The following is a 15,340-nucleotide window of genomic DNA, read 5'->3' as shown; positions in this document are numbered from 1 at the left end:
TGTTCCGTGTTCTGCTAGCTGACCTTACTTAGATTACAGTGAATTGGGCCAGCTAGTGGCTGTTCAGTATACCTGAATTTGCATAAATTACAGCTGCAATTTGTGCACATTTGCATACTTTGCAAAAGTTATGCCTGCAATTTGAACAACTGCACACATTTCAGCTGCATTTTGTGCCAATTGTGCACATTTTGGACATAGTTTGCACAAAGCCTGCCAATTAGCACAATTTGTGACCCCAATTTGTAGAAATCTCTAAGGACAATAATAATAATAATAATATTGCATATAATAAGTACCCAGAATTCAGGGAATCCACATGGATCGGGTCACAAAACAAGCTGAGTCAGCCATGCTGCATTGGTCTGGCATAGCCTAAAAGGAGCAGAATTCCCAGCAACAGACATATTCTGTAAAAATATTGGTGCTATTCTACATAGCTGTTGGGCAAAAGGAATAAAAACATTTTCAGGGTAATGTTTTCTAGTAGCCACACCTTCAATCATTCAAACCTTTTTTTCTTTTTAAAAGCTTCCTCTGTAGCCAATGGGGAGTCAACATCTCCCCCGCAATGCCCATTAAGAGGATTACCTCAGAGGATTCGTTCATTTCAGTCATTACATTACATTACAAGGGAGAGGGCCTTTTCAGTGGTGGCCCTCCAATTATGGAATGATCTCCCCGATACGGCTCACCTGGAGGCAACATTGTTATCTTTTCGGTGCCAAGTCAAGACCTTTCTCCTCTCCCAGACATTTAACAGCATTTAACAACATATGCTAATTTTGTTTGTTTTTTAATGGACCCCAGAACTGTTGCTGTTTAAAATGAATACTGTTTTATACTGTTGTTTTATTTTTGATGGTTTTAAATTTTGTATACTTTTTTTAATGTTCACTGTTTTTAACTTTTGTAAAGCGCCCAGAGAGCTTCAGCTATGGGGTGGTACATAAAATAAATAAATAAATAAATAAACAATCATACCACCCCATACTTGAAGCTCTCTGGGCGGTTTAGAAATATTAAGCCCAACAGCTCCAAAGTTCTGAATATTTCCCCACTCCAACATTCCCCTGGGATGATGCCAGCAGGTGCTTTTTTGGTTTTGGTTTTATTTGAAGTGTGGGGGGTTAAGAGACGGGGAGGCCTGCTTGCATACTTGCAATTGCCTGCAGAAGCAGGTTTTAAAAGGGAAAGGGTGGACTTAAGCTGCCAGGAGTAGCCACTGCTGTTCTTCAAATCCTTCCACCACCTCTTTGAAAATACCGAGAATGGCTATTTCCTAGTTGCAATTGGGGCATGGGAAGAAGGGGGGTAGGAAGTAGGGGTGGGGGTTCGGCCCTAGATCTCAGACGTCCTCTCTGTAATAAAGGCTGGATGTTTACAGCTGTAACTGTAACTGTAGCTCCTTGCTCCTGAGATACAGGATTGTGACTATGGGCATTCACTGTATTCTGTACCTTGGGAATGAGATAACCGTTCAATTTCACATCCTTTGTACATTGCCTAGCTCCCCCAAATAATAAGATATATTTTGAACGCTGCATCTCGTGAATCACAGCGTTAGTGTAGGGCAGTTCCTTTATATCTTGGTAGCAGATTGAGCGTGATGAACCAAAAACATCTTCTATCTCCTTGTAGACTTTATCTGAGAAAGATAATGAAAATAGAGGCTTTAGTTTGGATATCACTTTTAATTTCATAAAGCTTCAAAACTCATTGACAAATTTTTAGGCCACAGCTAGTTGTTGTTGTTTATTCGTTCAGTCAGTTCCGACTCTTCGTGACTTCATGGACCAGCCCATGCCAGAGCTTTCTGTCGGCTGTCGCGCCACCCCTAGCTCCCCCAAAGGTCAAGTCTGTCACCTCCAGAATATCATCCATCCATCTTGCCCTTGGTCGCCCCCTCTTCCTTTTGCCTTCCACTTTCCCTAGCATCAGCCTCTTCTCCAGGGTATCCTGTCTTCTCATTATGTGGCCAAAGGCCTAAGGTTTATCCTGGGATCATCCAGGGTTCACTCCTGCCTGAGCACTGGATCCCCTGTGTGTCACCTAGATGAACAGGTTTGACCCCTGGACGATCCAGGGATAAAGCTTAGGTCTAGCTATGGCCTTATTCTACATGAAATCAATCCATTTAATTTAGGGCTGTGCTCCACTCCATTTTGGGTCATAGAAGCAGGAGCGGAGCGACCCGCTTCACCCCCGCCAAAGGCAGACGCGATTCGGGTCAGTGGCAGTGGAGCGACTCATTTGCAGAGTGATCCGCGTCTTTTCAGAGCTCCGTCCGCCATTTTGGACTTTTTATTCAATAGGATTGCATTGGGCAAAAAAATGCCTATAACTTCTTTATTTTTAAAGCCAGACCCCTGAAAATTAGTGTACTGAGACATTGATGATTGGGGTTCATTTGTGTCAATTTTCAAAAACATACATTCAGCGTTTGGGTTGCTATTAATTTTTATAGAATGGGTAAAAGCAGAAAGGGGGAAACCTTTTTTTCCCAGTGTTGAGAGACAGATTCATCTCCCAGTCGTGATGAGAAGTGATCACCTGATGTGAAGCATCCTCCAATCCCAATGCTGGAGGGGGGGGACAAAGCCAGAGGCACCAAGAGACAGTTTTCCTTCTTTCTCTTTGTGCATTAGGACTTTAGTCAAAGTGGAGGGGTATTCTGCAGCTGTGTTTTGGAGGAGATATAGGAGTTTTCGGGGGGGGGGTTGTTTGTGACTTTTCCATTAGCTTTCCATTGCTTTGTTTTGCCTTTCCTTGCTCTATATATACTTACAAGTCTACTTTTGGTCTTTTTCTTCCCTCCCCCCCACATTCCCCCCAGTCTTTTAAACCCTGAGTTCTGTGAGTGTGTTCTTTGCATTCATTTTCCTTCTTCTGTATAAAAACAAAAACAAAAATACAAAAAAAATCTATCTATCCTCTGTGTGTGTGTGTGTGTGTGTGTATTTGTGTGAGTGTGTGACCATGTTTGCTGTGCTTATTAAGTGCAAGCATGCATGAAAAGTTTGGGCAAAGCACCACACACTTTTCCCATATCCCTTATAATAGATAGATTTATTACTTATAATGAGAGCTGGCAGCAGGCGCCCATCTGCGGTTGGGCGCGGTGCAAGCAGCAGGGGCAAAGCACTGCTGGCACCAGCACCAGTAGCCAGGCAGCCTCTCCCGCTGTGAAAATCGAATGGGCCAGTCTTTGGCTGGGTGGGGAGCTACAGTAGCAGAAGAAGCAGCAGGCAGAGGCTCCTGCTTCTCCAACTTGTGCCCGCCATTCACTTTTTGAGGGTGGGAAAAGTGCCCCAGGCAGCGGCGGAAGCATTAGTGCCATTGTAGGAGGAGGAATATCCCCAACTCCTTCTTTATTGATTGCGGGGAGCCTGCTGATGGACCTGTCACAAGACATTATAGACGAGGTCCTCAGCATGGTGGAGGGGCAGGAGGCGGTCCTCCAGGATGTGAATGATGAGCAGCAGCAGGACGAGGCTCTCTCCCCACTATCCAACCCCTCTTCCTCTGTTACCCCTACTTCTGTGGCGACAGCTGAGAGTATGGCGCCACAAGATGGCGTTTTCTAATGTCCACCCAGATCACCACCTGCATTGGTGAGATGGTGGCGTTGGACAAACAGCCATTCAGCCTCGTTGAAAACACAGGCTTCAAGAGGCTGATGGCTCTTGTGGTTCCTTGAGGCCACCGAGACCCTGAGCACTAGCTCTGCCCTCCTCAGCCAGGTGATCCCTGTATGCAGGCATCTCCAGAAACAGATGGGCGAGTTTCTAGAGGCCAGGGATCCCGTCACCGGGAGGCGCGTCTTGCCAGATGTACATGAAGTGGTGACTAGGCTGAGGGATGGCCTGGCACAGAGGCTGGAGCCCATCCTGCTAGACAGGGTCTATATGTTGGCCAGCATGTGTGACCCTCATCTACGGGATGGGCTTTGTGGGCCAAATTCCAGGGTGGGCTGGGTGGAAATGCTCGTGGGCCAAGTGCAGGCAGCACGGTCCCAGAGGGTGGGGCAGAGTGAGGCAGAGGTGCAGGCCACCACTCCCCACAGCAGCAGCAGCCTCACCTGCATTACTCCCAGCAGGAGCCCAGGCCAGGGGTTTTGGGCACAGATTGTGCAGGCAGTGGTTGGGCAGAGAGGCGCCCAAGCCACCAGCCTGGATGACGTTGCAAGTACTGTGCAGTGTGACCTGGCAGAACTAATGGCCTACAGATTTGGCCCGAACTGGCGTGGGTGGCCAGGGATCGACTGAGCTGCCCACCGACCAGTGTTCCAAGCGAGAGGGTGTTCTCTATGGCGGGTGACATAGTGACCCCTCACTGCTCTTTCTTGGACCCTGACCTGGTGGAGCAGCTGGTCTTTCTCAAGGGCAATCTGCCCCTGCTGGGATACCCCACCCTCAATCCCTTGGGGGAGTGACAAGCAGGCACCCCTCCCTTTAATTCCACCCCTCCTTTGGTTGGCAGACTTTATAGTTCAGGCAGGCAGGCTTTTTATTTTTAAGAGTAATTCGTATTATTCTTACTATCATCATCATCATCATCATCACCATCATCATCATCATTTTTATTATTTAGTGTCTGCATTTCAGTTCAGAAATTCAACTCTGAAGCAAGAAACTCATGCAATCTACTAGCCCCTTTCTGCCTGCCTCTGCCAGCCTGTGCCAGCCTATGACCACCTGCCTGCCTGCTCAACCTCTCTGCCTGCCTCTTCCGCCTGGGTGCCATCATTGTGGGGTAGTGGGATCTGCTTGGAGATTTCCAGAGATCTATTGCTTCCTTTTACAATGTACCAGCCCCTTTCTGCCCACCTCTGCCTGCCTGTGCCTGCTTCTCTGCCTGCCTCTCTGCCTGACTCTTTGCCCTCCTGGTGCCTGGGAGATGTAGATGGGCTGTGTGGGTCAACCCCACAAGCCCCTTCAATGCTTGTTTAATCTCCTTGATCTAACTGCAGCCTTTGACATGGTTGATCATGATCTTCTCTTAGATTCCCTTCATGACCTTGGACTTTGTGGCTCTGTCTATAACTGGTTTGCCTCCTATCTAGCGGGTCGCTCTTTCAGCGTCTTGGCTAATGGCAGCTCGTCTTCCTCCTTTCCCCTTTCAGTAGGGGTTCCGCAAGGCTCGGTGCTTGGCCCGTTGTTGTTTTCTTTATACATGTTGCCCTTGGGCAAGCTTATTCAATCTCATGGCCTCCAATATCATCTGTATGCCGATGATACACAATTATATCTTTCATCTCCGGATCATTCTCCTGATGTTCACGATCGTATCTCGGCATGTCTCTCAGATATCTCAGCCTGGCTGCTTCATCGTCGTTTGAAACTTAATATGGCAAAGACTGAACTGCTTGTTTTTCCTCCTAAACCTTCTCCTCATCTCTCATTCTCTCTTACTGTTAATGATGTTACGCTTACTCCGGTCAAGGAAGCTCGTAGTCTTGGCTTTATATTTGATTCCTCGCTCTCCTTTATTCCTCATATTGAAGCAGTAGCTAAATCCTGTCTTTTTTTCCTGTATAATATTGCCAGGATTCGATCCTTTTTGTCTGTCTCTTCTGCCAAGATGCTTGTTCATGCACTGGTTATTTCTCGGTTGGACTACTGCAACCTTCTTCTCTCTGGCCTTCCTTCTTCTCACATCAGTCCGTTGGTTTCTGTCCACCACTCTGCCGCGAAGATCATCTTCTTGGCTCGCCGCTCTGACCATGTCACTCCACTTCTGAAATCTCTTCATTGGCTTCCAATCCACTTCAGAATCCAATACAAACTTCTCCTGTTGACCTACAAAGCTTTTCACGGTCTAGCTCCTTCCTATCTCTCCTCTCTCATCTCACACTATTGCCCCGCTCGTGCTCTTCACTCCTCTGATGCCATGTTTCTCGCCTGCCCAAGGGTCTCTACTTCCCTTGCTCGTCTTCGTCCATTTTCTTCTGCTGCCCCTTACGCCTGGAACGCTCTTCCAGAACATCTGAGATCCACAAGTTCAATCGCAGCTTTTAAAGCTCAGCTAAAAACTTTTCTTTTTCCTAAAGCTTTTAAAACTTGATGCTGTTTGGACTTTATACTGTTAGTTTTACCCTACCCTGTGCCTGTTTACCCTACCCTGTGCCTGTTTGCATTCTTTTCCCCTCCTTATCGCTTTACTATGAGTTTAATAGAATGTAAGCCTATGCGGCAGGGTCTTGCTATTTACTGTTTTACTCTGTACAGCACCCTGTACATAGATGGTGCTATATAAATAAATAAATAAATAAATAAATAATAATAATAATAATAATTGTTCCCAGTGCTTCAGAGGCAAAGCCACCTGCTGCCTCTCCTCCTCTGTGCCCGCCTCAGAGGGCCGGTTTGTGCGTGTCTTGCTTTAACTCAGGACATTAGTCCTTCATCATGATGAAAAGGCAGCTCCATTTTGTACGTGCTGCTGCCATGATCACTGAATCTTCTGCGACAATGTAGGCTCATCATCATCATCATTATTACTATTATTATTGTTATTGTTATTACAATTATTGGCTGGGTAGACCCTGGAGTGTGTGAACTGTGACGGAGCCTGAAAGGATCGTCTATTGAATGGCATCTCTGTTTGAGGTGTGTGCATCTTGAAAAACCAACACATTATAGCATTTTGAAATGAGTGCATGGCATGAAAGAAATTTAGTTTTTAGAAAGTATTGTGACCCAAGCCGACAACGTGAGGTCTGAGTTGTTTCTCACATGACCAGCTGTGTGCTGCATGCTCACCCTGTTTAATATTTCTATCTTGAAGTTCCCTGTATTCATTTTTTAAGTGGTTAACCTGAGAGGAAGTTTCTGATTAAGGTTTAATTTTAAAAATTCACCAAAAATCAGGGCATGATTAGATTTCTTTCAAAGTTGCCGTGACTAAGGATCTATTTATAAGCTATCCTGATGCCCAGTTCCATGTGTGTAGCTTACAAACTAACAGAGATAACTGCATTTCTGTAACTTGGGGAAATCTTTTAAAAATTTGCCAAAAATCAGGAGATGATCCAATGTCCTTCCAAGTGGCCATGCCTAAGGATTGATTTAGAAGCTATTATGGTGCCCATTTTCATGTTTCTATCTTGAAAACTAAAAAAATTACGGGCATTTTACATTTTCAATGCAAGTCTAGGGGGGGTGGGGAAGCGGAGATCCGGATCCGGATCCACTGCGGAATGGAGCAGAATGGAGGCAGATCATCCAAAAGTGGAGTGGATCCAATCCAAAAGTTGTGGGTTGGGATGCGGATCAGATCGGGGGTCCGTGCACAGTCCTAATTTAATTCTCTTAATGAATCACAAACTAAAATTCATGTATTATTTATTTGTTTTATTTCTTCATTACATTTCTACGCACCCCAACAGCTGAACCACTCAGCTTAAAACACTTTTATCCCACTTTTTCCTCTAAAGATATATTTTTTAAAAACATACATATCTCCTTACCACCCCCATTTCATGACCTGTGAGGAAGCTTAGGTGGATAAATACAGACTGACCCAAGGTCGTCCCAGTGAGTTTCATGGCTATGTGGGGATAGTCTATTTATTTATTAACAATACTTGTATACTGCTTGATATCAGAAAATCTCTACGTGGTTTACATTCCAAGGAATTAAAAAATCACTGTTAAAACACACAGTTAATAAACAATTATGAAGTTGGGTTTCTCATTCTGACACACTAACCACTACATTGCTGAACTGAGCTGCACAGCCTGACCCTGGGTGTTCTCCCGGGGAGCTGAGCTCAGGGTGGCCCCAAGAAGAGCTGAGGAGGCAGCAACATCACACTTGCAACAGGCTCAATCAGCCTTCCGGGTAGCCTGCAAAGGTGACCACCGGGGTGGAAGGAGGGGCACCAAAGGCACCCCTTGCCCAGGGTGCTATGTTTCCTAAGGTTGGACTAGGTATGACCTATGGTAGATTGAAACACCAATGCTATCACTATAGAAATCTATTGTAAAAACAGTAAGAACTAGGTCCCCAAATGTGTATTTGAACTAAAGTTGAGTTCCATTTTTATGGTCTACTGCTCTACATTTGAATGTTGTTACACCTGTCAGAGTTGTTACAATTGCCAATTCTTAGTTTATCACTCTTTATGAACAGTTTTATTGAGGCAGTGTTTTTGTATTTTGTGCTAATAGTTGGTAGGCCATACTGGTTCTGGCCTCTTAAAGATCATTCATAATCTCATATATGTATAGGTCAGTTCCATTTCATTAAGAAAGGTTCTAGGGACATAGGAAGTTGCCTTATACTGAGTCAGGCCATGGGTCCATCTAGCCCAGGATTCTTGACACTGACTGGAAGCAGCTCTCCCTGGACTTAAGGCAGGATTCTATCTTCACACACCAGATTTAGGGGGCACAATCAGTGCCAGGCTGGATCAGACTGAGGGTCCATCTAGTCCAGCTGTTCACACACTGGCCAACCAGCTGTCGATCAGGGACCAAGAAAGCAGGACATGATGTAACAGCACCTTCCCACCCATGTTAAGCAGCAACTGGTGCACACATTGTTACTTTCTCGGATACTGGAGGTTGCACTTATCCATCGGGGCTAGTAGCCGTCTCCTCCAGGAATTTATCCTGCCCCCTTTTAAAGACACCCAAATTGGTGGCCATCGCTGCATCTTGTGGTCATGGAGTCCATATTTTAAGTATGTGCTGTGTGAAGAAATGCTTCCTTTCATTAGTCCTGAATCTCTCACCAATCAGCTTCATGGGATGACCCCACTGGGTTCTGGTATTTTGAGAAAGGGAGGAAAATGTCTCCCTGACCACATTCTACATACCATGCATAATTTTGTACACCACTATCATTCCTCCCACTAACATCCTTTTTTCCAAGCTAAACAATCCCAGCTGTTTACAAGCTTCCTCATCTTAGCACAACATTTCAAAGGTAAGAAATCTTAAAAGAATGACATGATTGGGATCAAGAGTGTCCCTTGAACACAGCTCTCTGACCTTGGATATCTGGATGATTTGTCAGGAGGAGAAGTGCCCATTTCAGAGAAGCGGCGGTTGTCTCTGTTCCCGTGAATAATAAATCGTGAATGCACTGAGCCAGGTTCTCTTCATCATAAGTAGAGTTTGGGTCATTCCTGCTCTGATATTTGAAGTGGGGAAAGGTAAGATTGAATTTAGAACGAATTATTGGCTGTTCCTCAGCACTTCCTTACCTTATGTGCCACCCTTATTGTCCTAGCAGCCAATTATGTCTCATAGTCGAGTGTTTCGAGATCCTTGTACTGACCTATGTGCAGACATCATCTTCTGCGGCATGATTTGACTGTTTTGGCTGAATGAGGCAGTGAGTCACTCTATGGCCTTTGCTAGACCTACCTTATAATCCAGAGCAGAGGAGGGAAGATCTCAGGTTGTGTTTAACACAAGATCCCTCCTCCATTTACACATGAGGCGTGACGACCTCAGGAAGAGAGGCGTCGCGCCCGCCGTTTATTTGAATTTTTTAAAGGAGAAGCAGCGCACGGATGCTCATGTTCTGAAGGTAAGTGTTTTTTTAATTAAATTTAGTTTCCCTGCTTCCCCCACCCTAACCCCGATGGGCACAGTGCTCTTGAGGGGCGCTGTGCCCTGAGCGCGACTCCCAGCTCCGTGCGATTAATCGCACAGAGCCAGATCAAACTGTAGCAACGGACCATACTTTCCATGGTCTCGTGCTCATCCAGGGACCACAGAAAAAGCAGGCCCAAAGGGGAGGGCGAGATCCCAGGGCAAGGAAGGGACCATCCCTTCCTGATCCTGGGACCCTCTGTGCATCATGTGGACGCACAGGGACAATCCTGTGGTTCACCCCATGATAAAGCCCAGTCTAGCTAAGGCCTATATATCTTTCTTGAGTGTGTGTATAAGTCTGCATGTGTGTATAAGAGAGCTCTTTAATGTGTGTGTGTGTTCTGTATTTGTGTGCTTTATACTGTGGCAGAATCTACACGACTGCTTTAAAACAATTTATAACAATAGTGACAACTGTTGGGGCCCAGGACACACTCCGTATACAGTTTTCAAAATGTTTTTGAAGTGTCATATCCTGCTTGGTGTGTTTCTCTATTGGTGTTCTTTACCATGGAAGAGACATAAGGCTTTAGCTTCCAGGAAAATATGGGAAATGGTTTCCACTAAAATATGTAGTGAAAAATCTTCTTGCATTGTTAATGTACTTTGAGCCTAGTGTGTGCTTGCACACATGTCGTGTGCAAGATCAGTGTTGGGGCCAGAGTAGAAGACTCACTAACGATGGCTAGCCCGGCTGCCCATCATGGACACAGAGACAGCCCTGGCTGTGTGGCTTTGAGGATATTATCATTAGTAGTGGCAGCATCATGATTTTGTGTGCTTTGAGGACTTCCCTCCAATCCTCCTGTGCATTTGTGAACATAAAGTCACTTGGTTCTCTACTAGAACAAGAGAACATGGGTCTAAAGGAGTGCTTTTGTGTTTCTCTGTGATTTACCCAATCCTCATTTGCACTCATAAACTTGAAGTTCATGTGCCCGAGTGCTTCCTTTCTGTGTAAGGGTTGCTGGCTGAGGGAGAATCGTGGACTGTTCCACCTCTGGTGACTCCCTTGCTCCATGTCCAATGATGCCCTTGGCTTAGACTCTGGTAACCTGTTTTCTGTCCCGTCACTCAGATTGGCCACCAATCACCATTGCGTGGAGCCTAACCAAACTACCACCAGGCAAGAAAGACATAGGATGCAAATGGATCTTTAAGGTAAAGCAAGGGGCAGAAGGTGAAGTAGAACTCTACAAGGCAAGACTAGTGGGCAAAGATGTCTACAGGAGAGTAGAGAAGACTTTGATGAAACTTCCCCCCCCCCCACTGTGAAATACAGTGCCATCAGAATAGTCATGAATCGAGCAGCCTCCAAAAAGATGCAACGAAGGCACCTGGACATGAAAAGTGCTTTTCTACATGGGGAGACAATAGAGGAACTGTGTCTGGAATAGCCCCCAAGTTTCACAAACCCCAAGCAAGCAATTCTTGTTAGTAAAGCTGTTTTCTTTCCTTGACTAAAGAAAGCAATGGTCTCCTTTTTTGTTTAGCCTTTGTATGCATGTGGGACTGTAAACACTTGTTCTGTTTTGACTTTTTTGTACTAGCTGCCTTTCTAACAGGAGGCAGCAATAATCTCATCGGTATTTAGGCATGATCAGCTGATCTGGATTAAATGCTCTTTCACACTTTCCCATGTATACAGCAAAACCATTGTGACGTAATGGCTGAATTGTTAGATATAGATAGTTCAGTGATGGGTTCAAATTCCTGAAGAACCATGAAATTCAGTGGATGGATGGGTGATCAAGCCAGTGACACAGCCTACTCCACATGAAGGGGCTGCTGGAGATTTGAGATCTATCGGAGGAGCCTTCCTCTGCATCCTAGCTGTGTGAGGCATCCGTTATGGTGGGATATGGGAGAGCGCCTTCTCTGTTGTGGCATCTGGGTTGTGGAGTGCCCTCCCATTGTAGACTCAACTGGTACAAACACTGCTTTTATTTCAGCACAAAGTTGAAATGCTGCTTTTCATCAAAGCATTTGAGGGCTATTCTTGCCTAAAGTTGCACAAAGTTTTGTTTTTATTCTTTTTTTTTATTGAGCAGGAAGGAGATCTTTTGGATTTTTTCCTTGAAATCTTTACAACCCCGTGGGCTTAATGATTCCCTGGAGTGGAATACAGTAAGATACTAAATAGTTGCAATAGGCACTATATTTCATTTCAAAAAGAAAAAGACCTTACCCAGGGCAAAAAACACTAAGTTTTGACAGGCTCACATCCAAAGGGTCTCCTTGAGTGTTAGAACAACCACAGAAATGTATAATAGCTGACTCATCTTAACAAACTGAGAAATGTTTGCTGCAGATACAACAGGCAAAAAGAACGCAAGGAAGTCTTTTGACTGCTTCATTTGGACTTTTTGGTAGTTCATGTTATTCTGTTATATCAGGTCAGTAGAAGCATTGTCTAAGGAGAAATTGTGTGAGGGTACTGTGTGCAATGCATAGAATAAGGGATTAAAGAAACATAATTGTTAGACAAAAAGAAGAAGAAGAAGAAATAAACCTCTATAGACAAAAAGGGGGGGTTATAAAAAACCAGAAAATTTCCCACATAGACAATTATCACGAAAAATTTAAAAATTAAGAATATAAATCCTGTTATTTGAACAAGGTTCACAAGTTGAAAGCTTTTAACCCATATTTATATAATGCAGACTCCAAGGTCACCATCTAATGTTATATATTATATTATATTATATTATATTATATTATATTATAAGTGCTGGTATTAACATTTAAAACCCTAAATGGTTTGGGGCCAGGCTATCTGAAGGAACGCCTCCTCCCATATGTACCTGCCCGGTCCCTAAGGTCATCCTCAGGGGTCCTTCTCCATGAGCCCCTGCCAAAGGAAGTGAGGCAGGTGGCTACCAGGAGGAGGGCCTTCTCTGCTGTGGCACCCTGGTTGTGGAATGAGCTCCCTAAGGAGGTTCACTTGGCACCTACATTATATGCTTTTAGATGCCAGGTGAAGACCTTTTTATTCTTCCAGCATTTTAACAGTCTGTAAATAAATTTTAAGTTGGTGTTTTAAATTTGTAATTTTGCATTGCTGCTGTTTTTATCTGGTTGAGCTTTTATATTGTATTTTATGTTATGGTTTTATAATGTTGTTTCATACTTTGAATGTTTTTAATTTTTGTGAACCGCCCAGAGAGCTCCGGCTATTGGGCGGTATAGAAATGTAATTAATAAATAAATAATAATAAATAAATAAATTGTTGTAAAAAATATACAATACTAATGTTTTCCAGTCAAGGTTAAGTTACTATTAATTACAAAGAAGAATAAGTGTTGTTCTGTTTTCTTTTTCTTTTTCTTCCTTTTGTTCTCCTCTTTTTTTTTCTCAGACTTTTACTCTTTCTCATGTATAATGTATAATGATATTCCATATAAATACGACATGTGTTGTTCAAAAATAATAATAATTCTTTGTTCATAGCTCCTTTAGATCTTTGTTCGGCAGATCTGAAACATTGAGCTTTTATTCCTTTTTTTGACTTTCAGGAGGGCAACTGAATGAAAAGATTATCTGAGGCATAGAAGAAATTACTGGTGCCTCGTGAGATATTGCTATCCAGCCAGAGTAGGAAATGGAACAATACTTTACACGAGTCGTATTCAAACATAAAGATAACTTGAATGAGTAGTTTTCAATTAAAGCATAGACTTACTTTCTCCATCTGAAGTAGATAGAAATCTATGTAATCCCGTGGCTCATGAAAGGAGTGTTGCTCCTTATGCTTCTCTATCTCCTCCCTTGCATGTGAAAGCACCAACTCATGGGCAGAGAATGTCTTTTTGTGAGGTCCTGGAAGATGGTTCATGATCCATGGGAACATTTCATACAACTATAGGGAACACAAAAGCCAAATCCTGACATCATCAAGGAGGAGGCTGGGTAACACAAGCCAACCCCTTTGGATTAGCACTTCAGTATCATCCTCTGGAATATTCTTGAAGCCTGACATATTAATTGTACTCTCATTTATTGGAAAGCTGGATTTAGCATCTTCTTCTGAAACCCACAAACACTAGATCCTGGGATGGAGAAAGGAAAGGGTTCACTGATACGTATAGGGGAGGGGACTGCTTACCTTAGCAGCTAACCCCTTTGAAGCAAAGGGTTAGTGAGCGTGTTTGAAGTAGGGCTGTGCACGGACCCCCAGATCCGCTCTGGATCCTGATCCACAACTTCTGGATTGGGTCCGCTCCATGACGATCTGCCTATGATATGCTCCACAACGCGGCAGGGCTCCGGATCCGGATCGGAGCTCCATGTTTGCCCCCATTGACTTGCATTGAAAATGTCAAACTTTTTTAGTCTTCAAGTCAGAAAAATCAAAATGGGCACCATGGGAGCTTTCATATAGATTGTTATTCATGCCCATTTTGAAGGAATTCCGAGCATGCCCTGATTTTCGTGGAATATTTGAAAAATCACCTCCCCATTTTCAGAAAGGCATGTATCTCCGTCATTTTCCCAGATACAGACCTGCAACTGGGCACCATCACAGCTTCCACCTAGATCCTTATTCATGCCCATTTTGGTGGAAATCTGAGAATGCCCTGATTTTGGGGGGAATTTTACACATATTCCCCCACCCCATTTACAGAAATGCAAATATCTCAAGGATTTCTGCAGATACCGGCCTGTAAGTGGGCACCATGACAGCTTCTACAAAGGTTGTTATTCATGCCAATATTGGTGGAAATCTGAGCATGCCCTGATTTTGGGGGAATATTTGAAAATATCCCCCATCCCATTTTCAGAAATGCATCTATCTCAGGGATTTTGTAAGCTGCAGACAGCTAACTGGGCTTCTAAATAGATCCTTATTCATGGCCATTTCAAAGGAAATCCAAACATGCCCTGAATTGTGGGGAGTATTTAAAGATAAACCTAAATAAGAATCTTCAACACTTCAAAAATTAACTTCAAGATGTCTAAACAGAGTGAATGCAGCAGCAATGCAGCTGCCTTTTCATCACCAGGAAGGACTAATGCCCTGAGTCAAATACCGGCCCTGTGAGGTGAGCACAGAGGAGGAGAGGCAGCAGGCAGCAGCTCTGCCCCTGAAGCACTGGGAGCAAGCATGCCATAGGCTTGTGGGGTTGACCCACACAGCCCATCTACATCTCCCAGGTACCAGGAGGGCAGAGAGGCAGGCAGAGTGGTGCTACACGATGTATGATGACTAAGCCATAGAGCTCTGGGGAAGTCAGTCCCAGCAGATCCTGCTACCCCACAAAGCGGGCACAGACAGGCAGGCAGAGAGGCGGGCACAGGCAGGCGGGTGGGCTGGCGGGCATTAAGGAGATAGTATATTGCACAGGTAAGCCATAGATCTCTGGGGGAGTAAGTCCCAGCAGATCCAGCTACCCCACAATGACGGTACCCAGGCGGCGGAGGCAGGCAGGCAGACAGGCGGGCACAGGTGGGAGGCTGCTGCTGCCACCTGCCTGCCTCTTGCAAAGGGGCACTTTTCTGACCCTCAAAAAGCGAACGCCGTGTGCAAGTTGGAGAAGTGACTGCATCTGTCTGCTTCTTCTCCTGCTTCTGTTGCTGAGCAGCACCCAGCCAAGGACCAGCCTGCTGCCTTTTCTCATTATCAAATAATAATAATGATGATGATGATGATGACGATGTATTTATTATTGGGGAAAATGGCAAAAGTGTGTTGTGCTTTGCCCAAACTTTATTTGAATGGTCAAACTTTA

The 15,340-nt window shown here is 44.5% G+C and overlaps 1 protein-coding gene across 2 annotated transcripts in view; it reads right to left on the bottom strand.

Annotated features, from left to right (window-relative positions):
* The window catches only part of LOC134402435 (cytochrome P450 2J5-like), a 144,964-nt gene that overhangs the window by 54,038 nt on the left and 75,586 nt on the right, over positions 1–15,340 (bottom strand). For both annotated transcript variants that reach the window (XM_063131873.1, XM_063131874.1), the window contains exons 6-8: positions 13,294–13,470; positions 8,999–9,140; positions 1,461–1,648 (exon numbers count right to left, since the gene is read on the bottom strand). In XM_063131873.1, the coding sequence (XP_062987943.1) occupies positions 1,461–1,648; positions 8,999–9,140; positions 13,294–13,470 (507 nt within the window). The remainder of the gene's footprint in view (positions 1–1,460; positions 1,649–8,998; positions 9,141–13,293; positions 13,471–15,340) is intronic.

Source organism: Elgaria multicarinata, chromosome 8 (assembly GCF_023053635.1).
Source record: "Elgaria multicarinata webbii isolate HBS135686 ecotype San Diego chromosome 8, rElgMul1.1.pri, whole genome shotgun sequence".
Lineage (NCBI taxonomy): Eukaryota > Metazoa > Chordata > Lepidosauria > Squamata > Anguidae > Elgaria > Elgaria multicarinata.
This window is presented reverse-complemented; position numbering and strand designations above follow the sequence as displayed.